The sequence below is a fragment of the Sus scrofa genome, chromosome 1 (assembly GCF_000003025.6).
Source record: "Sus scrofa isolate TJ Tabasco breed Duroc chromosome 1, Sscrofa11.1, whole genome shotgun sequence".
Classification (NCBI taxonomy): Eukaryota; Metazoa; Chordata; class Mammalia; order Artiodactyla; family Suidae; genus Sus; species Sus scrofa.
In genome coordinates this window covers 180,810,718-180,837,460 of record NC_010443.5, presented here as the reverse complement: position 1 = coordinate 180,837,460, position 26,743 = coordinate 180,810,718, and the positions used below count along the sequence as shown (strand labels likewise).

Here is a 26,743-nt window from a genome sequence, read left to right as displayed (position 1 = left end):
GTGATCAATCTTAGAGAATGTTCCATGTGCACTTTTGAAGAATGTGTATTCTGTTGCTTTTGGATGGAATGCCCTATAAATATCAATTAAGTCCATCTGGCTTCATTCAGGGCCTGTGTTTCCTTATTGATTTTCTCTCTGGATGCTCTGTCCATTGCTGTAAAGTCCCCCACTATGATTGTGTTATCGTCGATTGTCCTCTTAAGGTTGTTAGCAGTTGCCTTATATATTGTGGTGAACCTATGTTGGGTGTGTAGATATTTAAAATTGTTATATCATCTTCTTGGATTGATCCTTTGATCATTATGTAGTGACCTTCCTTGTCCCTTAAAATATTCTTCATTTTAAAGTCTATTTTGTCTGATATGAGTATTGCTACTCCAGCTTTCTTTTGATTCCCATTTGCAGGAATATTTTCTTTCATCCTCTCCCTTTCAATTTGTATGTGTCCCTAGAAGTGAAGTCAGTCTCTTGAAGACAGTGTATGTATGGATCTTGTTTTTTTATTTATTCAGCCAGTCTGTGTCTTTTGGTTGTGGCATTTAGTCCATTAACATTTAAGGTAATTATTGATATGTATGTTCTTATTGCCATTTTAATAGTTGCTTTGGATTCATTTTTGTTGCTCTTTTTTCTTACCTTCCTCTCTCCTCTTCTGGTTGTTGATTATCTATAGTGTTGTATTTTAGTTGATTTTTCTTACTTGTTTTTGTATCAATTGTAGACTTTTGGTTTGCAGTTATTCTGAATTTTTGATATGAGTCTATATATATATGATATTGTTTTAAGTTGTTGGTCTCTTAATTGCAAGTGCACCTCCAGTGTCTCTCATCTCCCACCTCTTCTCATAATTTCTTCTTTTGGTGTCATAATTGCATGTGGATGATTTTATATCTTTACTGTATATATACCTTTACTGGTGAGCCTCGTCATTTGTGGTATTTTTGTTTCCTATTGCAGCCTTTTCTTTTCTGCCTAGTGAAATTCCTTTAGTATTTGTTCTAAAGCTGGTTTAGTGTTGCTGAATTCTCTTAGCTTTTGCTTATCTGTGAAGCTTTTGTGAATACTTTGCCAGGAAAATATCCATTTCATTAGGCTTTAAAATTTGCTGTCACAAAGTTTCACATAGTATTTTCCCCATGTTTGTTAATTGTGAGTTCCATTGTTCTTCCCATTATGTTAATAGTTATATTTCTTTTTCAGACCTCATAATATATGAATTTATTTACTATTACGTGAAAAATAAAAGATAATGAATAACTCCTCCAACAAAAATATTCTATTTCTCCCCTATCCTTTCACAGTTTCTCTCAGTGATATCAGATCTTCAGAATACTTTTACTTTCACATTAGCTCCTTACCCTATCTCGAAGACTCTCAGATTTATTTAGTTTAAAATCCTTTCTTAAGTATTTTCCTTAGATGGAATATGTGAGTGCTATGTCCCCTAAATTCTTTCAGTCTTCCTTTAACTGGACAATCGAGTGATCTCTTGGCTGCCTATACAATACTTAGGATGCCTTCTTTTACCTTTGTTAAGCTGAGGATTTATTTCACATTCTTCCTGCCTTCCAGGCTGCAAAAAGAAGTCCAATGCCAATCTGATTCTTTTCTTTTTATAATTAAGATTTTTCTCACTGGGAACTTATAGATGTTCCTTTTTTCCTTGGAGTTCAATAATTTTATCTGTATGTGCTTGGGTCTTTTTTTTAAATCAATGTCTTTGTAGATAATTCTAAAATCTTTTCAATCTGGAGTTCCCATCGTAGCTCAGTGGTTAACGAATCTGACTAGGAACCATGAGGTTGCAGGTTCCATCCCTGGCCTTGCTCAGTGGGTTAAGGATCTTGCATTGCCTAGAGCTGTGTTGTAGGTCACAGACATGGCTGGGATCTGGCGTTGCTGTGGCTCTGGTGTAAGCCAGCCGCTATAGCTCTGATTAGACCCCTAGCCTGGGAACCTCCCATATGCCGTGGGTGTGGCCCTAGAAAAAAACAAAAAGACAAAAAAATAAAAATAAAAAAATAAAATCCTTTCACTCTGTAATCTCATATACTTATTTGACTAAGGAAAACTATTCTTTCAGTTGTGATTTTTCCTCCATCTGTGCCTTTTCCTCTTTCTAGGATTCTTATTATTCACAAGCTGAGTCTCCTGGATTTATCCTGCAACCGTATTACCTTAATATAAGATACATTAAACTTTCATCTTCATAGATTCTCCTGTCTACCCCTTCCAAAGTATTTGTCATATATTACAAATAGTTAGAAATACTACAAAATTTGAATAAGGTCATCTTCCAGTAGTACTAAATGGGCAAAACCCTCTTAATTTACTATAATTATTGCATAGTTAAAAAGACAAAAGAATATCAACAGAAAATAAATGTGGAAGTTGTTACAAGATGGCACAAATATCAAAAGTTTAAAATTAAATATTATTGGGTTAAATTACCCCATTAAAAAAAGTTTTTTAATGGACATTTCCATTGTGGCTTTGTGTTACCAAGTCCAACTTGTATCCATGAGGACACAGGTTCAATCCCTGGCCTTGCTCAGTGGGTTAAGGATCTGGTATTGCCCTGAGCTGTGGTGTAGGTCTCAGACACAGCTCGGGTCCTGCATTGTTGTGGCTGTGGTGTAGCTGGCAGCTGCAGCCCGATTCAACCCCTAGCCTGGGAACTTCCATATGCTGCAGGTGCAGCCCTAAAAAGACAAAAAGAAAAAGAAAAAGTTTCCCCAGAATTTCTTTTGAAATAGAATACCACTTCCATTACTTTCAAGTAATGCAATTTTTATAAACCACATTCAGCAATATCCTTAACACAAAGTAAATACAGAATATTTTTAACTAGATATCAGACAATCTTAAAGTTCCAGAGCCTATAATCAGCTCCTTTCTTCCATTGACTTTTCCCCTGTACCTAAGGATTGGTGGCTCTAAAAGGGAGTGTGGGGAGAAGACAGAGAATTCTTTCTTCTCTGAGTGTTCATTCTTTAGAGTCAGAGACTGCTGTGTTAATAATCAAGCATTATAGTCAAAAGTAAGTAGGAAAACACCTCTAAGTTTTCATCAGAAAACATTCGTCTTTTTTAAAAAAATGGAAAAGCTGTTAGTGCATTTTAAATTTGATCTGCTCATTGCTAAAGAACATCATCTGAGTGAATAGTAAGTTTCAGAGGATAATCAAACACTTTACACAAATGAGAACATCTGCAGTCACCCCAGGAATGATGAAATTACAGGGCCATCAATCCTCATGCTTCAGGGCACAGGCTGATTACCAGCTGGAAGAGAGAAGATATTCTTTATAGTGTTTCTATAATATCAACTCATTCAGATTTTTATTTCCCTTTGAACACAACCCTTTGGGAGAGCTTTAACGTACATTATGGACAAATACTGCAATATGAGGGGAAAATATAAAACTATTTTAGAGAAATAAATTAAGAAAATGATAAACAATCAGGGAAGTTATGCAGAATAAGCATAAAAGTTAACAAAAATCATTTTGGCTATTTATCACACGTAGAACCTGACAGAGTAGAGCTCAGCATTTTGTTGAATGATGAATGAATGGAGAAAGAAAGAAATCTATAACCTTACCAATATTTGACCTTCAGTACTTTGCTTATCCTCAGTTTACTTATCTTTAAAATGGGGATAATTGTACCCATCTCTTGTTATTACAGAGATTGAACTAAGTTTTGCATGTAAATAAATTTATTACTGCCTGGTAATAAATGATAGTCATTTAAATCTCCTGATTAAATTGATTTAGCTAATTCCTAGCCAAATCTAACAATTAAATTATCTCAATGTGTTTCATAATAGATCAAATCTTTATATATTGATATATTATAATCCGCATTCTGTTGTGTTTCTGTGAAATCTGTAATGTAGTACACCACAGACATTCCTTAAGACTATTTTTATTTTGAGCTAAGCATAAATTTTCTGCTAATAAACAGATTCTTAGTTGATGTCTTAGTCTGTTCAGGCTGCTGAAACAAAATACCACAGACTGGGTAGATTGTAAACAACATAAATTAGCCTGTCACAGCTCTGGAAGCTGGGAAGTACAAAATTAAGGTATCGGCAAAATTGTTATCTGGTAAGGGTCTGCTTCCTTACAATGGTGGTCTTCTCATGGTAATTTCCTATAATGGGAGGGGGCAAGGGAGCTTTATTGGGCCACTTTTATAAGGGCGCTAATTCCATTCACGAAAGTTTTTCCAAGGACCATACCTCCTAATACCATCACCTTGGGTGTTAAGATTTCAAGATAGGAATTTTGGAGACACACATTCAATCCATAGCAGTTGATATACTGTAATAAGCAAAGCTCAAACTCATAAAAGACTAACAGCTGCTCTGGAGTTCCTGGCTTGGGTTACTCCTGTGTCACCGGTTAGATCCCTGGCCTGGGAACTTCTATATGCCCTGGACATGTAGCCAAAAAATAAAGAGTAACAGCTGCTCACCTTGAAATGTCCAAAGCACTGGCCCAAGGCTACTACAGCTGGCCAAATGCATATAAAAGTCATTTAAAGGATTGTAAATTATGAGTGGTACTGACACTCCTTCCTAACAATTTATTAAAATTAATTACTTTTATTAGCAAATTCTCTTGAGATCTATAAATTAGATGTATCCTGTAGATATTGATAATGTTCCACTCACATGAATAAGTTCAGTATCTGTAAACAGTACTTATATGTCTTTGGATATTCAAAACTAGTTAAAAGCTAGGTTAAAAATAAATCACATAGCATTTGGGATTAGCATAACTTTAAATAACAATGAGAACTTTTTTTCCCTAAACAATGATCACATGCTGTTTTTATTGCAACTGAAGAAGGTGTTGGAAAGATAACCTAGTTTATTGGACTATTTCTCTAAGGGCAGGATTAAAAAAGTCTGCATTTTTTGTTGCTGTTGGCTTTTTTTTTCTGTGCAGTAAAGTCGTTTCAATGAGCTGCACATAATCAAGTTATCTCTTTTTTGGAAGACTGAAAATTGGAAGATTTCTTAGATCTTGAAAGGAATTTTTGTCATTTACTTCATGAATCGTTTAGCAAAAGGCAGCCATGTACTCCTTCAAATAAGTTACTATCTCAGAGTATCACTATGTCGCTTAAAAATTTGGGGGAGGGAGTGGATTTTTTGTTTTTTTTTTTTTTTTTTTTTTTTGTCCCGCATCATCAAATCAACAGTTCTGCAGGCTATCTGACAAAAGTTAATGACCAATTCAATTAATGTTGAGTTCTGGTGATTTTCTTAGACCATAAAAGGGCCCATTTCCAAGTTGTAACAGCAGGTAGCCCACTCAGATCTGCAGTACCTTTGAGAATACCAGACCAACAGCTCTGGTGATAGGAGAATAATATGCTATACAGTTTCACAGGGCAATGTCCAGACAGGACATTGTGATGAAGCTGTTTAAAAGATCAAAAAGATCCCCGGAGTTCCCTTTGTGGTGCAGTGGAAATGAATCCGACTAGTATCCATGAGGTTAAGGATCAAATGGGTTAAGGATTCTGAGTTGCCTTGAGCTGTAGTGTAGGTCGCAGGTGCTGCTGGGATTTGATCCCTAGCCTGGGAACTTCCAGGTGCTGGGTGTGCAGCCCTTAAAAAAAAAAGTCTCAGACAACACTGGGATCTGTTGAGCCTGAGGAAGATATTAGTGATAAAGCAAACATGGTATTTATAACATATTTAACGACTAGTGGAACCCAGGTGAAGAGTGTCAATATGGGTGTTCATTGTACTAGTCTTTAAACTTTTTAAAAGAAAAAATTAGAGGACTCTAAATTCTGATTTCTCATTCTGGCCCCCTTTTCCTAATCTGGCTTCCTGAAAGCAATTTTCTTGTTGCCATTATGTTATTACTGTGTATGTTTGTTGGATAAATTAGACACATCTTCAAGAACTAGAAAAATACTTTAATGATTGAAAACCAAAATAAATACATCTCATTACAAAAACGAAACGAAACAAAAAAACCCAATCAGTTCCACCGGCAAGGGGCAGCAATGTTTGGGGAGAGGGAGAAGCATGCTTAGTATATGAAGACTAACACTAGAACTAGTCCCCCCCCCATCACCATCATCGCCACACACTTTCCCTGAAGAAATGGAAAGAAACCATCATCCTGGAAGCTGTGGTAGATGCTCGGGCCACATAACATTGAATAAGTCTATTTGGAGACACATGAGACTTCACAGTGACACAACGTTTCGTGTCCAGAACTAGTTTTCTAAACTATAGGCACTCAGGCAACCCATTTCTGCCTCAGTTGAACCAAAGGTTCTGCTGGCCTTGTGAAAGCTCAGCCAGGCACTGCCTGAGATTTGGGCGCTGCGGGGGGTGGGGAGTGGTTGTAACTGAGAGGGGGCAGGGGACCTAGAAACGTTCACACCAAACAGTAAGCAGCCTCAAGGGCCGAGCCTGAATTGAAAGCGTGAAATGAAGGGGGCAAAGCTTTTAACTAATATACCAAACCTTTACACCCATGACCTAGTTTAAATCTCATGGCAACATTAGGTAGTCGATATTATAAATCACCTTTGAGACAGCAAAAAAACAGGGTGAAAGAAGCGAAGAGACTCCCTCAGGGGCTCGCGGCCGGCGCCGTCAGACTACGGGATGCGGCAGCGCCAGGGGCGGGCTTTCTCGGATTCCTGAGGGGGAGAAACGCCCGGCTGCAGTACAGAAACCTAGGCCTGGGTGAGGCGGTGCCAGCAGCGGAAAAAGGAGGGTCCCCTGCGAGGCGCAGTGCCAACCGAGGGGAGGTCGGCGCGGAGACCAGAGCTGCAAACCAAACAAACCAAACGCAGACGCTAGCGGCAAGCACCAGCCCCTCCGCCAGCCCCCTCGCTGCGGGGAGGGGTTTCTCACGCCCCGCTCTCGGGTGACTGCGCCGGAGGTCGGAAGGAAGCGAGGCGAGGGATGAGTCATCCCGCCTAATTCCTCTTTCCCGGTCCCCTCGCCTCCGCGCGCCGGCCCCCTCCCGAGATCTTGAAGCCGGGAGCGAAGATTCCCCACATCCTCAGAGTCCTCCACCAAACCCCCTGTGGCCTGCGGAGGAGAGAGAAGGACGGGCCTTGTGGCCAATGAGAACTTTGCTCTCTCGCCCGCCGTCCAATAGGCCGCTGTTTATAAGCTGGGGCGGGACTAGGAGGATAGGAGGGGGCGGCCCCAGGTTGGCGCGCGCCGCTGCTGTTCTGTGGCTCACAGAGAGAGCGCCTCACCAGGAGTCGGCGCCTAGGCGACACGGAAAGGCGCCACTGCCACAGCCGCCGCTGCTGGCCAAGGTGCTGGACAAGACAGGCCCGTCGGCCACTCGTCAGCTCAGGCGCCGGTTGCAGCCGCCGCTGCTTCGCTCCCAGCCCAGTCCCCATGGAAGAGATGGAAGAAGAATTAAAATGCCCCGTGTGTGGCTCCTTCTACCGGGAGCCCATCATACTGCCCTGCTCTCACAATATATGTCAGGCGTGCGCCCGCAACATCCTGGTGCAGACCCCGGAGTCGGAGTCCCCTCAAAGCCGACGGGCCTCGGGCTCCGGGGTCTCCGACTATGACTATCTAGACCTGGACAAGATGAGCCTGTACAGCGAGGCGGACAGCGGCTATGGCTCCTACGGGGGTTTCGCCAGCGCCCCCACTACCCCGTGCCAGAAGTCCCCCAACGGCGTTCGAGTGTTTCCCCCAGCTATGCCGCCACCGGCCACCCACCTGTCACCGGCCTTGGCCCCGGTGCCCCGCAACTCCTGTATCACCTGCCCCCAGTGCCACCGCAGCCTCATCCTGGATGACCGGGGACTCCGCGGCTTTCCCAAGAACCGCGTCCTGGAAGGGGTAATTGACCGCTACCAGCAGAGCAAAGCGGCGGCCCTTAAGTGCCAGCTCTGCGAGAAGGCGCCCAAGGAGGCCACCGTCATGTGCGAACAGTGCGATGTCTTCTACTGTGATCCGTGCCGCCTGCGCTGCCACCCACCCCGGGGGCCCCTAGCCAAGCACCGCCTGGTGCCCCCGGCCCAAGGCCGGGTGAGCCGGCGGCTGAGCCCGCGAAAGGTCTCCACCTGTACAGACCACGAGCTGGAGAACCACAGCATGTACTGCGTGCAGTGCAAGATGCCCGTGTGCTACCAGTGCTTAGAGGAAGGCAAGCACTCCAGCCACGAAGTCAAGGCATTGGGGGCCATGTGGAAACTGCACAAGGTGAGTCCTAAGAAAACCCATCCCTAACTCCCCGCACCTCTGATCTTCTGGTTTCGCACTGTCCTTTGGCGCACAGTGCATACCAGCGGGGGCGCAATGCAGGTGCCTCAAATACCTGCTTCCCCTGCCTTGCGCATTGCAGGAGGCGCAGAGGGACCTTACACGGCGCACAGGGGAGTGGAACCTCTCTAGAGACTTGTTTCGGGGGTGCGTAGAGCGGGTCTCCCGGGGCGCGCTGCCTGCGAGCCGGGTGCAGGTCGCCCACTCCCGGAGCTGACCGGCAGCTCTAGGCCGCCACCAGCGTGCGGGAAAACGATGCATAACTGGGCCAACCCGCGGCTATGCTTGGGGCTGCCAGGGACGCTCCAGGGCAGAGGTGGTTGTGGGGCTCCAGCCGTGATCCCCCAGGGAGAAGATGGGGGCGGCTGAGCAGGCAGACCACTGGGAGCTGGAGCTCCTGGATAGGCTGACGCCTGGAGTCGCGGTGGGGGTGGGGAAAAGAGCCACGAACAGAATACTGATACGTCGGCGCTGGCCGAGACCCCGCGTCCGGTCTGTAAAGGATGCGGGTCAGGGTGCTTTGCGCGCAGAAGGCTTATGAGTGGGGAGTGGGTTGAAGGAAAAAAAAAAAAATCCTGTAGTCGCCATGACAACGCGGCCTGAAGGCTGCGGCCCTGACCCTTGCAGAGGGAATCTATCTGGGCGGGAGTAGCAGGACTGGAGGTTTCTGCACGGTCGCGACCTGAAAGCTAGGCAGGTGCATCTCACAATCCCCAGCTATCCCCCTCCTACTGATCACCCACACACCCATTTGTCCAGGATTCAACCCTTTCCTTTTGTCAGTAGTTGTCTGTGTAACTTTGAGACTGCTGTTAACAAATTTATCTCTTACCTCTTTTGATGTCACCTCTGCCAAAGCTAGCTTCAAGAACAGGGCCTTTAACAACTTAAGTCATGCCACTACTCTTTTCACAATCCTCCAATTGTCCCCCACTTTTCCTAGACGGCCCTTAGATGATACACCAGGGCCTTACATGATCTGCTCCAGTTTGTTCTCATCAAATTCGTTTCCTCACATTCCCTCTGCTTCAGCCACCCTGTCCCTCTTGTTCCTCCACCACCACCAGGTCCCTTCTGGCCCCAGGGCCTTTGCATTTGATATTCCTTCAGCCTGAGACCATACCCTGTATCTGAATAGTTCACTCTCTTGCCTCCTTCAGATCATTGCTTAGACTTCACCCTTGCAGTGAGACCTTCTGATCCCCTAGTTCTCTCCCTGTTTTATTTTTCTCAATAGTACTTATCACTAACTAACATGCTGTATATTTTAATTATCAAGTTACTTTTGTATTTATCTATTGCTCCCTCAACCACACACACACACACACACACACACACACTTCATGAGGAAAGAGATCTTTATAATGTTATTGCCCACACTGCTTAGAAGAAGGAAACCACTCTTGAGAAGATGTGCATGAATTTGACTTTTACTTTTTAAATAATCCATTTAGTCGGGGTTGCAAAGGGCAAAGCAGGGGTTCAGGAGGTTTACTTCACATCATTGAGCTGCAAGCCCAAGGATGAGGTAGGGCAGCAGAGATGGTGTTCAGGCCTCAGCTATTCCCCACTCAGTGTCCCACCATTCCTTGGAGACTAGAAAGTTTAGTCTTTGAGAAAGGCCCTGGGCTTAAGTCTTGAATGTTTTATTTACAGCAAGAAAAAATAAATGATCACCATTTTTAGCAATAGGAAAGCTCAACTCAATATTAATTGAAGGTGATCCATGTTTACAGCCTCCCCTATGACCGATTAAGCCACATGAGTACTGATGGAGATTCAATTTAGCACAAATTTGAGCCCCCACCTAAGGCACATGCCACTATTTTTTAAACATTTCAATTTAAATTTTTAAATATTTAATTTTTGAAATTTTAAAAACTTGTTTGTGGACAATTTTTTCTTCATATTATGATTTCGCTCTTAAACTGTTCATTATTACCTATGTTCAAATTGCCCACAAGACTATCCTTGGAATTTTAGAAATTAATCATCCTGTCTAGAAGACTTAGAGGTACAAGCTAATTAGGATGGTCAAACCACAACATTATTCTTCTGTACAGAAGAACCTATACTTTGTCCATTAAGACCAAAGGCAACCTTTAAATCTCTGTCAAGCTCCATGTAGATTTGAAATGTTAAACCATTTGCTTTGTTGGTAATGGATGTAGTGAGTAGACACTGTGGTACAGAGTTGAAATTTGGATATCTGCTAAACAATAAGATATAAGTAAGCTAGGAAAGGAATGTTGATTTATTTTTTTCTCTGATCTTTTGCACTTTTTTTCAAAATAGTAAATAGTTATAATTTTTGTTCAGTCAGTATCAAGATTATTAAGCTCCAAGAATTACAAGGCAAAAGGATGACAGATTTAACCTTCACTTATCATCTGTTAGATGAACAACAAATATTACTCCCCCACCTTATCTCTTTGATAAGGTAGTTAACGTGTTAATATTCAGTTTTTCATACAGTCTGTTTATCTTCCATCCTCACAAAAAGCTCATGGGCCAGAATTTCTATGTCCTTCAAAACGTGGAAAACAAAGAATTACACTAAGTAGTTCTCCCAAAGTTGGGTAGTTATCAACACAGGTTATCATTAGATCTGAATGTTCTTGTTAATAGTCATTTCTAGTGATAAAGAAAACTCTGTGAATAAGTGTTTCTCTCAGGAAGCCAACATCTTACACATTCAAGACAAAATGGCTGATGTTTATCTTGTAAGTGGTTTTAAAACAACTGGTTGAAATTCATTAGTTGTCAGTTGACCAAATTAAAACACTTTTCAGACATATATGGCCTTAAAAATCCATGAAAAATAATAATACAGGAAGTGGACTTATAAGACAAATATCTAGTAACACTTTTATTTAATATCAGCATTTGTTCTATTCCTTAATCAAACTTAGGTTGGTATAAAGAATTACTACACACACACAAAGAAAATATTTTTGTAGACACTTCCATATAGGCAATTGGAATCACTATTATTACTTTGTAATTCTAGCAATTCGTATTTCTAAATCTAACATTATCTTTGAATTCCTGGTATAGTTTATCAATCCCTGAATCAGTAATATATTTGTAACCATTCCTTTGTTTTTGTACTGTTGAGCAAGAATTTTCTTTTCCCTCCTAACCTAAACACTGATTATTCATTTTGAATCTTGTCTTAAATATTATTTCTCACTTTCCTTCTTATTTTAAAACAAATATTTGCAGTTTAAACATTTTAAAATAAACCATCAGTTATTATGCTTTCATCTTCAACGTATTCTGGAAAAAATACCTGCTTTGTGATATGTTGGCCTCTCATCAAATATTTGTGTAGTAAGTGTGTTATTTAATGTAACTAAAGTGATGTTCAATTTTATATATATATATGAGCAGCAGTAAATACATCTAATCTATATATTCCTGTGGTAAATATAAGAAGTAACATATGTCCGTGTTTTTAACTTTTTAAAAATTTACTTCTAGTATAATCAGAATATTTTGTGTACAGTGTAAACATTCTTATGGGTATTAAGGAGAATGTTGCAGAGGAATGGATTGTTCCTCTTTGTACTGAGGCAAAGTAGAAAGAGCAAGGTGAGGTTTTGGGTTCCAGATCTGAGGCTGCCACTTACTCACTGGTAACTTTAAGCAAGCCTCACAGTCTCCCTGTGCTTCATACCCATAGGATGTAAAAGAGCTAAAACTATATTTATTAAAGTATTTTGAAAAAATAATTCAAATGTTTATAACTTACTACTTTCAGTTTGGCAAAACAAAGTTTTCACACGTAAAACAGAAGTTGTTTTCTCACTAGTCTACAGTTATTGCGTAAAAATCTCATCTCCCAACTTAGGATACTTTGCTTGCTCCTTACAGAGCACAGAATACAGTACAGAGGCTGCTCTTGAAGGTGGCCTGAAAGAGTGAGCCACATCTTCATGGATCCTGAGAGAACAGCTGGTTGAATTAAGCCCAAGGAAACAAGAACACTATACAAGATGCATTTGTATGTTACCCAAAAGTATTTTGAGAGTTCCCGCTCTAGCTCAGCAGGTTAAGGATCTGCTGTTGCCTCTGTGGCAGCTTGAGTTGCTGCTGAGATGCAGGTTTGATCCTGGCCCAGTGCAGTGGGTTAAGGCTCTGGCATTGCAGCAGCTGTGGTGTATGTAGGTCACAGCTGCAACTCAGATTTGATCCCTGGCCTTGGAACTTCTATATGCAGCAGGTGTGGCCAAAGAAACAAAATTTGTTTTTCAATTACAAAGCTAAAATGATAAGTGATGCAACTCGGTTTTTTTCAGATTCTCCAATGAAGATACACTTTGAAGTAGCAGAAATTGTTCTTCCTGTATATACCATGAAAAGATGCTATTGATTGGAATTTCAGGTCAAATCAGTTTTGAAAAAAAAAGTAAAAGAAAACTCTCGGAGTTCCCGTCGTGGCACAGTGGTTAACGAATCCGACTAGGAACCATGAGGTTGCGGGTTCGGTCCTTGCCCTTGCTCAGTGGGTTAATGATCCGGCGTTGCCGTGAGCTGTGGCGTAGGTTACAGACGCGGCTCGGATCCCTCGTTGCTGTGGCTCTGGCGTAGGCTGGTGGCTACAGCTCCAATTCGACCCCTAGCCTGGGAACCTCCATATGCTGCGGGAGCGGCCCAAGAAATAGCAAAACAAAGACCAAAAAAAAAAAAAAAAAAGTATGTGTATGCATGTAACTTAAACTAGAACCCATTACATGATAAATGTTTAAAGACAAAAGAGTTTCAGAGTTCCTGTCGTGGCTCAGTGGTTAACAAACTCAGCTAGGAACCATGAGGTTGCGGGTTCAATCCCGGCCTCGCTCAGTGGGTTAAAGATCTGACATTGCCTTAACATTGTGCTGAAGGTTGCAGACATGGCTCAGATCCCACGTTGCTGTGGCTGTGGTGTAGGCCAGCAGCTGTAGCTCTGATTCAACCACTAGCCTGGGAACCTCCATATGCCTCATGCACAGCCCTAAAAAGCAAAAAAAAAAAAAAAAAGATAAAAGAGTTTCGAATAATATTGTCCTTTATCAGGGACAGTTCATTGTAAGGAAAGAAACCCACTTGGGGGTCTTAGAGGATTTCGAGGGAAATAAAATCAACTCGAAAGGAGAATGGAACTGTAAAGCTAGAGATTAAATTCACTCTCTGTGTATCAGTCACCTTGGACTAAGTTATGCTACAGTAACAAACAATTTCCAAATCTCAGTGAAATACAACATTATAATATAATTTCTTACACCAATACCCACAGAGAGTAGTTGTAACCCTTCTCCACATCCTCCTTATTCTGGAATTTAGGCTGAAAATGCATATTTGGAATATGGCAACATTATATCAAAGAGTAAGGAAGAAACAGAACCACTCAGTGGCACTTGAAGTTTCCACTCAGACATGGTATGTCACTTCTGCGTATATTCCATTGGCTAAAACAAGTCATGTGGCCAACAGTCATCAGGTCTGCAGGAATTTCACTTTTCCAACAGAGAGGCACCAGAGGAGGGCTTTATAGAGGAGGGCAGAGAATATTTTGAGCAAATAATACAATCTGGCACATGCCTAACTCTCTGTGGATGGGCTTCCTTGGCCTGCACAAGGCCTGACATGATTTCTCCATTCCTCATGCAGCATGACATTTCAGTTCAAGTGTCCTCTCTCATCTAACTAGTTTCTCTGTGTTTCTTAGGCCACATTTTCAAGTGTAGAGAAAAACTCTGAGTGGTTCAGCTTGAGTCAGGGGTTTACTGATAACTACCTAGGTCACAAGCCCACCCCTTTAATGAGGTGGATGCAGAAGACTTGGCTAAGACAAGTGAGGAGTTCACCTGGGGTGGAAAACTGAAGGGGCACCAAAACTCAGTCATCGGGATAAAAAATATTGTAAGGCAATATCTTTAAAAAATGCAAAAAAAAATGTATAATGGCAGATCAACATTTTGATTAAAGACAAGGTCAGTAATAGGGCCATGCTGAGCCATATTAGAGCCTGAGTCAAAAAGGAAAATATTGATACTGTCTTTGTTTAAGATTTTGATCTTGTGTTCTTTGGATTCTTGTGTTCTTTTAATCATGGATTCTTTGGCATTCATTTTTGTTGTATGAAAACATTGCATTAAAATGTCATTTATGTCAATGACTGAGGTTTGGGGCACCCCTTTAAATTCTGCACCCAAAGAAAGTACCTCAATTCCTCTCACCCTAGTTCTGGCCCTGATGGACAGACCCTTGATACAAATCTAGCTCCTAGTTTCACTGCTCAGCTGGAAGAAAGCCCAGGGCAGAATACCTTTGTGAGCATCGGGGGAGGGAGGCACTGACCAGCACTTCTTATACAGTCTCCGAGGTAGCCAATCTGAGTGCAGAAGAAAGCCTTTTTGCTCTCCCTGGGTCTTCTGCATTTTAACTACCACACTAATTTCTTGAGATGCTTCAAACAGAAGAAACTGGGTCAGCTGATGATGAAGAAAAAGTAGACAGAGAAGCACAGAGAACAAGGACAGCTGTAGCTCTGTGCTTCCTCTCTCCAGTAGTGCTCCACCACCAAGCAGTTTGTGTGCTTATTCCCACTGCCATTATGTTTCATGGTCAGTGTGGCCACTGAGAGCAAAGTGGTCCCTCACTTGCTGAGTGGAGGAAGGATGACAGAAGGTGGCAAAACATGATTTTGCACCAACTCTGGTACCTCCTTTCAACCTGTGATTGGGTTGGGAGTGGGGGAGCCATACAGTTTCATTTCAAGAAGTCTGTCTATTTGTTAGAAGAAAAGAAGAGCTTTAGTAACCAGGGGGTTTAGTGTTTTGTGTTTTTTAGTTTTGGTTTTGTAGCCATGGGTTTTAGTGTTTTGGTCTTTAATGGCAGTACACTTCTCACTAATTAGGTGCCTCCCCTCACTGTCACATCCCTGCCTCTGCCCAGTCCTTGTGATTCTGGTGGGGCTGCCAATCCAGTGCTCTGCTTTACCTGGCCAAGTAGAAGAGCATGTGACATAGGCCTGACCCATCATCAAACCCTCTCTCTGGCCAAAGTAATTCATTCAAAGGATGAGCACGCAGTACAAGCCAATCTAGAGTCCTTTTCTGAAGTTTATAAATAATGAGTCATGGACAGAAAAGCCTTGCTTTCTTCTGGGCTTGTTGTAGCTGGAATAAAAGCCAGGAGGTACCTGTGTCCATGCCTTCTTCCTCCTCCTCCTACATTAGTAGAAGAAAGTAATTTGCAGAGCTAATAAACACAGAACTCTGAGAATACCGTTTGAGTCCCTGAAGCCCTTCATGACCAAGGCTGACTACCCCATCCTGCCTTTTCAGATATATGATTTAACAAACCTCCCCTTCCTTTTTTTTTTTTTGATAGGCAAGAAATAGATTTATTAAGATAGGACACTTGTGAGAGATGCAAGCAGGCAGGCAAGTAAGCTCTCCTCCCCTTCCTTTTTTGCTTTTGCTAGTTTATGTTGGTTTTCTGACACTTTCAACTGAGAAGTCCTGATTTACTTATAAAAGCATATGATTTAACACACATAAACATTTGTAATTGAAGATGCTAATTCTTTTTTAAAATTTTTATTGAAGTTTAGTTGATTTACAATGTTGTGTTAAGTTCTGCTGTACAGCAAAGTGATTCAGTTATATATTTTATTTTTCACATTATTTTCCGTTATGGTTTATCACAGGATACTGAATATAATTTCCTGCGTTATATGGTAGGACCTTGTTGTTTATCCATCCTATATATAATAGTTTCCAAAAGATACAAATTCTTATTAATTATAAGTATTGTCTCTAGAATATTATACTTGGCAGACTGCATTCTGATGCCATAGATTAAAAAAAAAAATCTTTATGATTCAAGAAGCAGAAATTATATAATATTTAATCTAATACTGTCTACTCATTTACCACTGTGTAACTTTTGCTGATTTATTGACTAGTTTCTTCTGTTCTTAGGAGAGATTGCCTACAAAGAAGCCTAAGGGAATTTTTTTTAAAAAAAGCTCTAAATTACTTGGCATTTTTGATGATGTTACAGTTAAGGCCAATATGCTGGACAGGGAGGTTATGAAATCAAACTTCTGCCAATAATCAATTTTGTTTGTTTTCAAAGGCAAGAAACTTCTGAGGATATACATGCTGTTTTGACCCATTCTCTAGATTGGCATTTTTTTTTTTTTTTTTTTTGTCTTTTGTCTTTTGTTGTTGTTGCTATTTCTTGGGCCGCTCCCGCGGCATATGGAGATTCCCAGGCTAGGGGTTGAATCGGAGCTGCAGCCACCGGCCTACTCCAGAGCCACAGCAACGCGGGATCCGAGCTGCGTCTGCAACCTACGCCACAGCTCACGGCAACGCCGGATCGTTAACCCACTGAGCAAGGGCAGGGACCGAACCCGCAACCTCATGGTTCCTAGTCGGATTCATTAACCACTGCGCCACGACGGGAACTCTAGATTGGCATTTTTAAAGTGTGTTCCCACAAAGTTCATTTCCATAATTAAATAAGTTTATGACTCTCTAAACTTGCTCTTGGTGGTTCATATTGGGCATTATGTCAATGTACCACTCACTCTTGAAGCAAAGAAATCTACTTGCTTCAACCTAGTATTTTCCAAACTTATCTGACTGTGGAAATAATTTTTTGTTTGTTGGTTTCCTTTTTTCATTTTTTCAGCTGTATTGAGACATTATTGATAATATGTAAATTTAAGGTGTACAATGTGATGATTTGAGACATGTATATATCATAAACTGGTTACCACAATGAGGTTAGTTAACACTTCCATCCCCTCATATAATTACCCTTTTTACTTACAGTGATAACTTTTAAGATTTACTCTCTTAACAACTTGCAAGTATATAATACAGCATTGTGAATTATAGTCACCATGCTCTACAATAGAATACAATAACTTATTCATCCCGTAGCTGGAAATTTGTATCCTTTAACCAACATCTCTCCATTTACCCCCCAACTGCCACCACCCCACTCCCCGCCCCTGCAACCACCCTTCTGCTCTCTATTTCTTTGAGTTCAGCTTTTTAATTTTATTTTATTTTGTCTTTTTAGGGCCGCACCCATGGTATATGGAATTTCCCAGGCTAGGGGTCAAATTGGAGCTATAGCCACTGGTCTAGGCCACAGCCACAGCAACGCTAGATCCAAGCCACATCTGCGACCTACTCCACAGCTCAGGGCAATACCGGATCCTTAATCCACTGAGCAAGGCCAGAGATCAAACCTGCGTCCTCAAGGATACTAGTTGAGTTTGTTACCGCTGAGCTAAGTCGGGAACTCCAGAGTTCAGCTTTTTTAGATTCCACCTGTAAAGTATTTGTCTTTCTCTGACTTATTTCACTTAGCATAATGCCCTCAAGGGCCATCTGTTGTCACAAATGGCAGGGTTTCCTTACTTATTTTTTATGACTGACTACCACTCCATTGTGTGTGTGTGTGGTTACATATACACCAAATTTTCTTTACCCGTTCATCTGTTGATGGACACTTGGGTTATGGAAGCTCTTTTTGCTTCCACGCAAGTTTCAGAAACAGCACTGTAGGCAATGATTAGCCAAGAAGTCAGAAAAGGAGGTCAGCGTTCTTAATTTATTGTGTTTATAGATGACTCTCAAACTCCAGCCTGTGGATAAATCTCCCTAGTAAGCCTATCCCTAAATCTTATGTTATTCTTAAATAGTAAAAGTTGAATTTATGTTATTCCTTAAATATTAAAGTCAAAAGGGTAAAAACAATATAAATTTTGTAGTATCCATATACATACATTTAATGTTACTTTTCTTTCTAGTGTAAATAACTAAAAAAGATTATTTTAGACATCAGTAATACTAATGTATTATAATTAAAAGTAACTGCTTTGATCTACTTTTGACACTTTTTAGGCTTTGTATGCATGATGTCAAATGATTGGTTTGATAGTGTTTTTCATTAATTCGTGGTAGATAGAAATAAATTATTTGTTTTTTTCCTTTTTTGGCCACTCCGCATCTTGCAGCAAGGCCAGATTCTTTAATCCACTGTGCTGGGCTGGGGATTGAACTTCCATCCTGGTGTTGCAGAAACACCACTGACCCTGTTGCACCACAGGGGAAACTCCAAAGTAGATTGTTTTAAAAGTCCTTTTGATAAAGCAAAAAAAGAACAATATTGAAAGGTCAAAACTAATGCTGCTCTTGTGACAGCAGAGCAGAACAATATGTGAAAGCTGAGCAGTGCCCTGCCTATTACATCTCAGACTTTCTAATATTTTCATATTGACATCCAGGATCAGTTTTTAACCTTGGAAGAAGAGTTAGTGTAAAATGGCCCCCAGGGGAGTTCCCATAGTGGCTCAGCAAAAACGAATCTGACTAGTATCCATGAAGACGCAGTTTCGATCCCTGGCCTTGCTCAGTGGCTTAAGGATCCGGCATTGCCGTAAGCTGTGTGTAGGTTGCAGACGCAACTTGGATCTAGCATTGCTGTGGCTGTGGCCTAAGCCAGTGACTATAGCTCCAATTTGACGCCTAGCCTGGGAAACTCCATATGCCTTGGGTAAGGCCATTAAAAAAAAAAAAAATGTTGTAAACCTGTATTATCAGAGACCATCTAGATTTTGTCAGCAGCATGTCAGATTCATCCCAAAAGACATCACAAAGCCAAAAAACCCTGGGGTGTTCTAACAGCAGTTTTACCCCCAACCCTAAATTAAGCTCCTGTCTTAAAATGAGAACTATCTTAGCGTAAGATTACTGGGAAAAACCCAAGCAAGTGTTTCCATCATGGCGCAGTGGAAACGAGCCCATCTAGGAACCATGAGGTTGCAAGTTTGATCCATGGCCTCGCTCAGTGGGTTAAGGATCCGGCATTGCCATGAGCTGTGGTGTAGGTCGCAGACAAGACTCAGATCTGGCATTGCTGTGGCTCTGGCGTAGGCCAGTGGCTACAGCTCCAATTAGACCCCTAGCCTGGGAACCTCCATGTGCCACCAGTGCGGCCCTAGAAAAGACAAAAAGACTAAAAACAAACAAACAAAAAACAAAACAAAAAAAAGCAGAATGTACTTGACATCATCATCAAAGAAAATCTTCATTTCATTTTTATTTGGCCCTGGCTTTGCCATCTTTTTAACGTTCTTGTTTACACTGCAGCTGTTGGCCATGGATGCAATCATAGTCCCATCTACCTGTCCAAGTTACCTCTTCCTTCTTGACCTCATGATCTTCTAGCTAACTTCTCCACCAGCCTTCTTCCTGTTCGCCAAGCCTGCCCTCCACACTTTTCTTAAACTAGACCTTCAAATCTCCTGACTAAGCTTGGCAAGCCCAGCTCCCATGAGCTAACCTCAACACCTTGCCCCAGACCAGCCTGCCAGCCGGGAGCCTATGTGCTGCTCTGAGTTCCCCACCGCAGCTGGGTTTCATTATAGACACTTCTTTTTTAATTAAGTATAGTTGATTTATAATGTTTTAGGTGTCCAGTATATATATATATATATATATATATATATATATATATATATATATATATTCTTTTTCAGATTCTTTTCTACTATAGGTTATTACAAGGTATTGAATATAGTTCCCCGTGCTATACAGCAGGTCCCTAGATGCGTTTTTTTCCTTAACTGTAAAAAAAGATTTTGAGTGATTCATGTTAAGCTGAAAGAGCAAGAAAACTGGTCTTCAATTTCTAGCCATGAGTAAAGAAACATCACTGATTTTTCTGTTCTCCTTAGCATACCTGTCTTTAGAGACCCATTTACTCCAGAGTTTCAACTCCCGCTTATACCCGAATGTCTGAAACAGAGTTGGTCATTTCAACCCCCTTCCCTTTCACAATGTGATTCAAACCCTCTTCGAGCTTCCATCCATGCCCCCTCCATAGCTCCTATCTCTGTATTCTAACACTAAACATCCTCCCACCGTGTTATAATTGCATATTTTTAAAGCTTCTACTGGACCCTAATAACTCAAAAGTAATAGACTGTTTCCTATGTCTCTTTTATACCTCTGTTTCTCTCTTTCTGCCCCTAGAAGGTTTTTTTAAAGGTTTGTTTAATGAAAAAAGAATCAGTAAGAAGATTAATGCTTAGCAGATAGTCCAAAATTTTAAGTTTCTCGTGTGAGCCCTGACAGTAATAATTAATTTGAAAACTTGTATTTCACACTTTTTGTGAGAAAGGGCCAGGCACTTACAATGTGCCAGGTACTGTGCTAAGCTTCTTCCAGGCACTTTCTCATTTAATCTTCAGAATTCACACATCTTCCTATGAGAAAACTAGGGCACAGAAAGGTTATAAAGCTGTACCAATTGTAAGAGGCAGAGCCAAGCTTTGAATCCAGGCTATCCCAACTCCAGAGATCCTGTGTTGAACTGCTGTTCTGTCCTACTTTCTCATAATCACATGAAATATATGACCTGCACAGCAGAGTTTTTGCGGTCACAAGTACAATGATGTAACAAATAACTGAGATCTTTGAGTTCTCATCGGTGAAAATTACTCAGAAATTGAGTCGCTTGTCTCTTAAGTTCCTTGTGACAAAATAAATTTAAAGAGGGAAATATGGGGTTGAGGGAAGGGAAAGGGAAGTGTGTTAAATATTCCATAGACCAGATCATCAGAGGTGGGCTGGGTAGACCAGATTACCTCTTCCTTCTTGTCAGAACCAAGCAAGTGACAGACGGGCAGTAAGGTCCTATCAGCTCAGCCATGGATTCATTGTCCCTCTTCTAACAAAATAATCATCTCAAAATTTGTAAGCAGAGATGATATAAAAAAATAAATATATTTTTTGCATTTTAAGTGTCTTTATTTCTATGGATCTAAAACATTTGTAAGTCTATTCAGGAAAACAGAAATATGTTCAAACTGTAAGCAGATATTAGCTTTATGTACACTTTCAACTTTTTCTTATACCTTTTGCTGAGATGGTTTGAAAAAAAATACATATATTCCTCTTCAGGAAAAGACTGACCTGCCTTTTACCATAAATATAAAAAGGAATATGTGACCTGGAAAAGCCTATTGTTGAAGACTGGATTAAAGCACAGCCAAATAAAACTGTTTTTCATTAGCCTTGCATAGAACTGCATCGGAGCTGCATGTTTTATACTAAGAGCTCTGATCAAAAAGAAAACTGATGCAAACTATTGCCTTTGGAATGGATAAGCAATGTGATCCTGCTGTATAGCACTGGAAACTATATCTAGTCACTTATGATGGAGCATGATAGAGAATAATATGAGAAAAAGAATGTATGACTGGGTCACCTTGCTGTACCCAGTAGAAAATTGACAGAACACTGTAAACCAACTATAATGGAAAAAATAAAAATCATTAAAAAAAAAAAAGGAAACTGTTCTTTAAAGAATTTGCTTTGGAAGTAGAATGCTGAACATTGTTCTTTGGGGTGGGAGTAGCCAGCTTCTGTCATTAGCCAGTACACGTAGGTGGTTAATCCTCATCTACTGCTGATTTATTTGTGTGAAGCTGACTTTCCAGAAAGATAGCATCAATTCAGCTTATTGAGATTTTTTTTTTTTTCATCCTCTCTTTACTCTTACTATGCTTGCAGCTTGCATTTTAAGAAGCAACTGTTTGACACCAAACACTTATCACTGACTCCCATGCTCCGGGGAAAACCTGCGAGAGGGCCATGCAGCTCTGACCTGGGCTGTCCTTCAGTCTAAGACATTATCTAGTCTCTGAATAAAGCTGGTTGTGCAGAGAAGTAAATGTGGATATGAGGGATTAAACAGTTTCTACTTAAGGCAGATCTTCATAGAAGGCTTTTTGATTTTGTAGGGAGCATATGCTTGGAAGGTCAAATATACACAGATTCGGTTGTAACTATAACTCACCCAAAGCCGAAGGGGAGTGACTCTATAACATAATCTACCACTTTTTATCATCTGTTAATTTCTTTTCATCAGTGCAAATAATCAACACCTGGTTTTGCTATAGATGTGTGTAGCCCATTACACAGTGCTACTCATGACATTTATGCCAGCACCCAGACCCGCCACTTCTTGGGCTTGATGAAATGATGTCGCATATACTATGCCATCCCCACCCATCTCTATGAAATGTTATCCCAGGAGCATTAGTCACATAAACTCAAACGTAAAACTGGACTTTCATCCAATTTAATAAATCTTACATGGCACAGATACATTTGTGGTGCTTTTTACAAGCAGTTGTTACTGATTTTAATGCCCATCAATCAATCTGGCCAAGACTTAGCAAGGAAATATGATAAACAGCTTTCAGCACACACTCAGTGCAGTATGAAGAAGCTCCATATTTATATTCAATGCATGTTATCTGACTACCTTCTGCTAATATGGAAGCAAGTCTGCCATGGTGGAACTAAAATATTATTCAGAATTAAATAAAATTTTCTCTATATTCTACCCTGAGGAACAAAAAATATGGACTATAGGAACTTGTATGAGCACTGAATTTCCAGCCTGGCTACAACAAGCATGATAAGCAAAGGTACAGTGTGTAGCCACTGTTCCCTTACCATTCAAAAATGGCACCCTTCCACCTGAACTGGGAATGCTTGCTCTGGTCACTGCATATAGAAGTTTTGTGGAAAAGTCTGAATTGATAATAAGGTCCTGCTATGTAGGTAAAACACATTACTAAGTATTGGTATTAATTGGCAAATCAACACATAAGTATTTTATATTAGTTTAAAAACCCATCAAGCCAAAGAGAAAATTAATGCTTCCAGCATTAAGAATATAATCAGTTTTTGTTTTCCGAAGAGGATGCATAATCTTACATCCCTACCAGCAATGGATGAGGTTCCAATTTGTCTCTGTCCTCACCAGCACATATCATTGTCTGGCATTTTGACTGGAGCCATCCTAGTTGATATAAAGGGGTATCGCATTGTGGTTTTGATTTGCAATTCCCTAATGATCAGTGCTGTTGAACATCTTCCCGTGTGTTTATTGGCTGTCTTTATGTCTTTTTTAGAGAAATGTCTGTTCAAAGCCTTTGCACATTTTTAAATCAGGTTACTTTTTTATTGTTGAGTTGTAAGAGTACACATTCTGGTATTCAATTTTTGAATGGAAGGGATAGAATTATAAGCCTCCCGTCTCTCAGAGACACAGGAAATAACAAGCAGACACAGAGCCAAATGTCAGAAAACACTGGTCCTGAACCACTGGGACCTACTGCTGCTTCCTTGCTCAGTAACCTCCTCCAGCCAATTCTGAGGAAGAGCTCCAATCATCTGTACTAGGATTGGCTCATAACAAATAGGAAACATGGAGCATCCAAAAGCAGGAGGAGGAAATACTGTAGTTGTCAAAGTCCCTGAATATGTTGGCTGTGTCTCCTCCTTAACTTCGAGTTCCACTCTACCTGACTTTGGTGATGGAATTCACTTCAGTATAACATTATAAAGTTCCGATGAAGCTGTGGTTTCTGTTACTTATGGGTTACCACTGTAGTATTCAAACAAGTCACTTCAGGGTGTCAAAGTGGTGAGCCCTTTCCCTATATTTGAAAGTTAAAAATTGATAGAATTGGGATAGTGGATATTTGAGGTCATTTGCCCAACCTCCTCAGATGTCAGAGAAATACAAACCAGAATACTTTGGTAAATTACCAAAATCACACAGTATTATTCCAAAAAAAAAAAAAAAAAAAACCCCACCCTTTGATTTCTTAGAACTTATATTAATTATTCTGAACATCCAAGGACCTATTTTAAGCTGCTTCCATGTTTATGTGTGTGTCTGTGTGTGTGTGTGAATCTCAGTTGAAACACCTATTCTCTCTCTTGGAGGGTCTCCCATGTCTTCAGACAAACATAGTTTTTTTCCCACATTAATGACCACAACTATCAAAGTTTACCTCAACTTTGTCCTCTCTTTAAGACGAAATTATTTATATCTGTATTGTTGAATAATGTTTCTTATTTATAAATAAGATGGTGTTTTTTATAACATTGGCCTTGAAAAGACAGTGCCTTTGCTCAAAGGATCAATCTAGTGGTTAGACTTTCAGCATTAACAGCTGGAAAAGGAAGAATTTGTAGACAACAGACTTTCCTTTGTCCCTTGCACAAAAGAGCTGCAGCATGGCTGTCCCCTTATTGGCTCCTACTCTAGCATGATAGAAGTTCATGAAATAAAGCAAAAGTCCTGTTGCTCCTCTCACCCTTCTGTTGCTCTACTTGCCAGCTTTGTTGGCATTTTACTGACCATTAGCCCTCTGTACTCCTCACCTCCCCTCTCCCTAAGTTTCCTGTGAATCTTTTGGTTTCTACCTACCTGTCTGAAAGCCTAGCTTTGGTTCCTATGCACACACCTTCCTTCCTGGTCATCTCCATGCTTTGCTCTGATGAGTGTGTGTCCAGTCTACTCATCCAGCTCCAGATCCTTGACCAGCAACTGCTGGGGAGTCTCTCTGCCCAGCGCATCTGGCTTGTGTAGCCTCTCTTTCCAGCCTGACACTGATTTTCCCAGCCCTGGCTTCTTTCCAGTAATGGTCCCAGTGCTGACAGCTCCTCAGCTCATACCTCTTGAGTAGCAGCTTTAGGGCTGGCACTGGTCCCAGCAATAGATTACTGTAATGGACTTGGCCGATCACCTGTAATGTTAAAATAAGATTACAACATATACATCTGGGTTGTATAAAAATGAACTCACATAACGCTTTTCTTTTGAAACATGTCATAAAATGTTTTAACTAAATACAAACACAGAATCCATTGACTTATAGCCACCACTGAAATGAAATATGGCAGATATTTAGTAGAACCTGGAACCTCTGCTTACACTGAAGGCAAGAAGTAAAGAATAATTTATAAATTTCATCTGCAAAGCTGGGAAGGAATGAATTAGTAGGTAGAAGATTATTACCCAATTTGGAGGCTAGCCAAAGACTGGTCAATTACCCTCTTCTTGAGTGGAGCCAAATACTTCAGTTATAGTGTAGTTTTACTGCCTTATGTCTTCTGTTTACTTTTATGAAAACAAAGTCACTATTTACACCATTAAATTTACTATTTACACTATTTAATTTGTGTTAATTGTTAAGTTTTCAAAAACTCTATGTATGAAAGGTTAGTATTGTGAGATATAGCCATCAAAAATTTACCCAGTGTTTTTAGGAAAATTCTATCGTTAGCATATCTGAAGGAATTGTATAAAATTTGCATAAATAGCAGATTTGAAAATTAATTTTATTTAGCATTTGTTCGTCTCTCATGATTTTCTTCAAGGATTAAATTGTATTTATCAGAAGTCTACTAAACCCACTAGTCCCTTTGTGTCCTACTGTCCTTTAATCTTCCCAACTGTGTTTAGGAATTTAGATGATCTGTATTCAGAGCTCCATCCTCACTGTAACTTCCTCAAGGTCCAATGTGGGCTGAGTAAGGACTTTACTGTCTGTTGCTGAATCAAGTTCAGGATACTGATGCCGTAGTGAGAGATGACTGTCTGTTTAGCCAGCACTGAGCTCCAGGGTTATTTAGCTGCTTAACTGGGGAGATTCATACAATGAATAAGATTTCCAGTTTGATCCCATAATAGCACGTTTAAAAAATTAAAGTACAGCTGATTCGCAGTGTTGTGTTAAATCACATAATAGTTTGCATCTGCTAACCCCAAACTCCTACTCCATCTCTCCCCCTCTCCCTGTTGGCAAACACAAGTCTATTCTCTATGTCTGCGAGTCCATTTCTGTTTCATAGGTAGGTTCACCTGTGTTGTATTTTATTTTATTTTATTTTATTTATTTATTTATTTATTTTTTGTCTTTTTGTCTTTGTTGTTGTTGTTGTTGTTGTTGTTGTTGCTATTTCTTGGGCCGCTCCCACGGCATATGGAGGTTCCCAGGCTAGGGGTTGAATCGGAGCTGTAGCCACCAGCCTACGCCAGAGCCACAGCAACGCGGGATCCGAGCCGCGTCTGCAACCTACACCACAGCTCACGGCAACGCCGGATCGTTAACCCACTGAGCAAGGGCAGGGACCAAACCCGCAACCTCATGGTTCCTAGTCGGATTCATTAACCACTGCGCCACGACGGGAACTCCTGTATTTTAGATTCTACATATAAGTGATATCATATGGTATTTGTCTTTCTCTGTCTGACTTGCCTCACTTAGTATGATAATTTCTAGGTCCATCCATGTGCTGCAAATGGCATTATTTCATTCTTTTTTATGGCCGAGTAGTATATATCTGTAGATACATTAGAATATTACTCTATAAAGAAGATGTGATAGGTAGGTAAGTAGATAGATAGATAGATAGATAGATAGATAGATAGATAGGTAGATAGATAGATTCATTCATCTAATGATGAATATTTAGGTGTTTCCACATCTTGGCTAGTGTGAATAGTGCTGCAGTGAACATAGGAGTTCATGTATCTTTTTGAATTACAGTATTGTCTGGATATATGTCTAGGAGTG

General features: G+C 40.6%; 1 protein-coding gene across 9 annotated transcripts in view; it reads left to right on the top strand.

Annotated features, from left to right (window-relative positions):
- TRIM9 (tripartite motif containing 9) overlaps positions 6,906-26,743 on the top strand; it is a 107,275-nt gene continuing 87,437 nt past the window's right edge. For 7 of the 9 annotated variants that reach the window (XM_021101798.1, XM_013993397.2, XM_013993399.2 and 4 more), the window contains exon 1: positions 7,209-8,223. In XM_021101798.1, the coding sequence (XP_020957457.1) occupies positions 7,402-8,223 (822 nt within the window). In that variant the 5' untranslated portion in view covers positions 7,209-7,401. Of the gene's footprint in view, positions 8,224-26,743 lie in introns of all 9 variants that reach the window. The other 2 variants (XM_021101773.1, XM_013993398.2) reach the window with 2 other exon arrangements.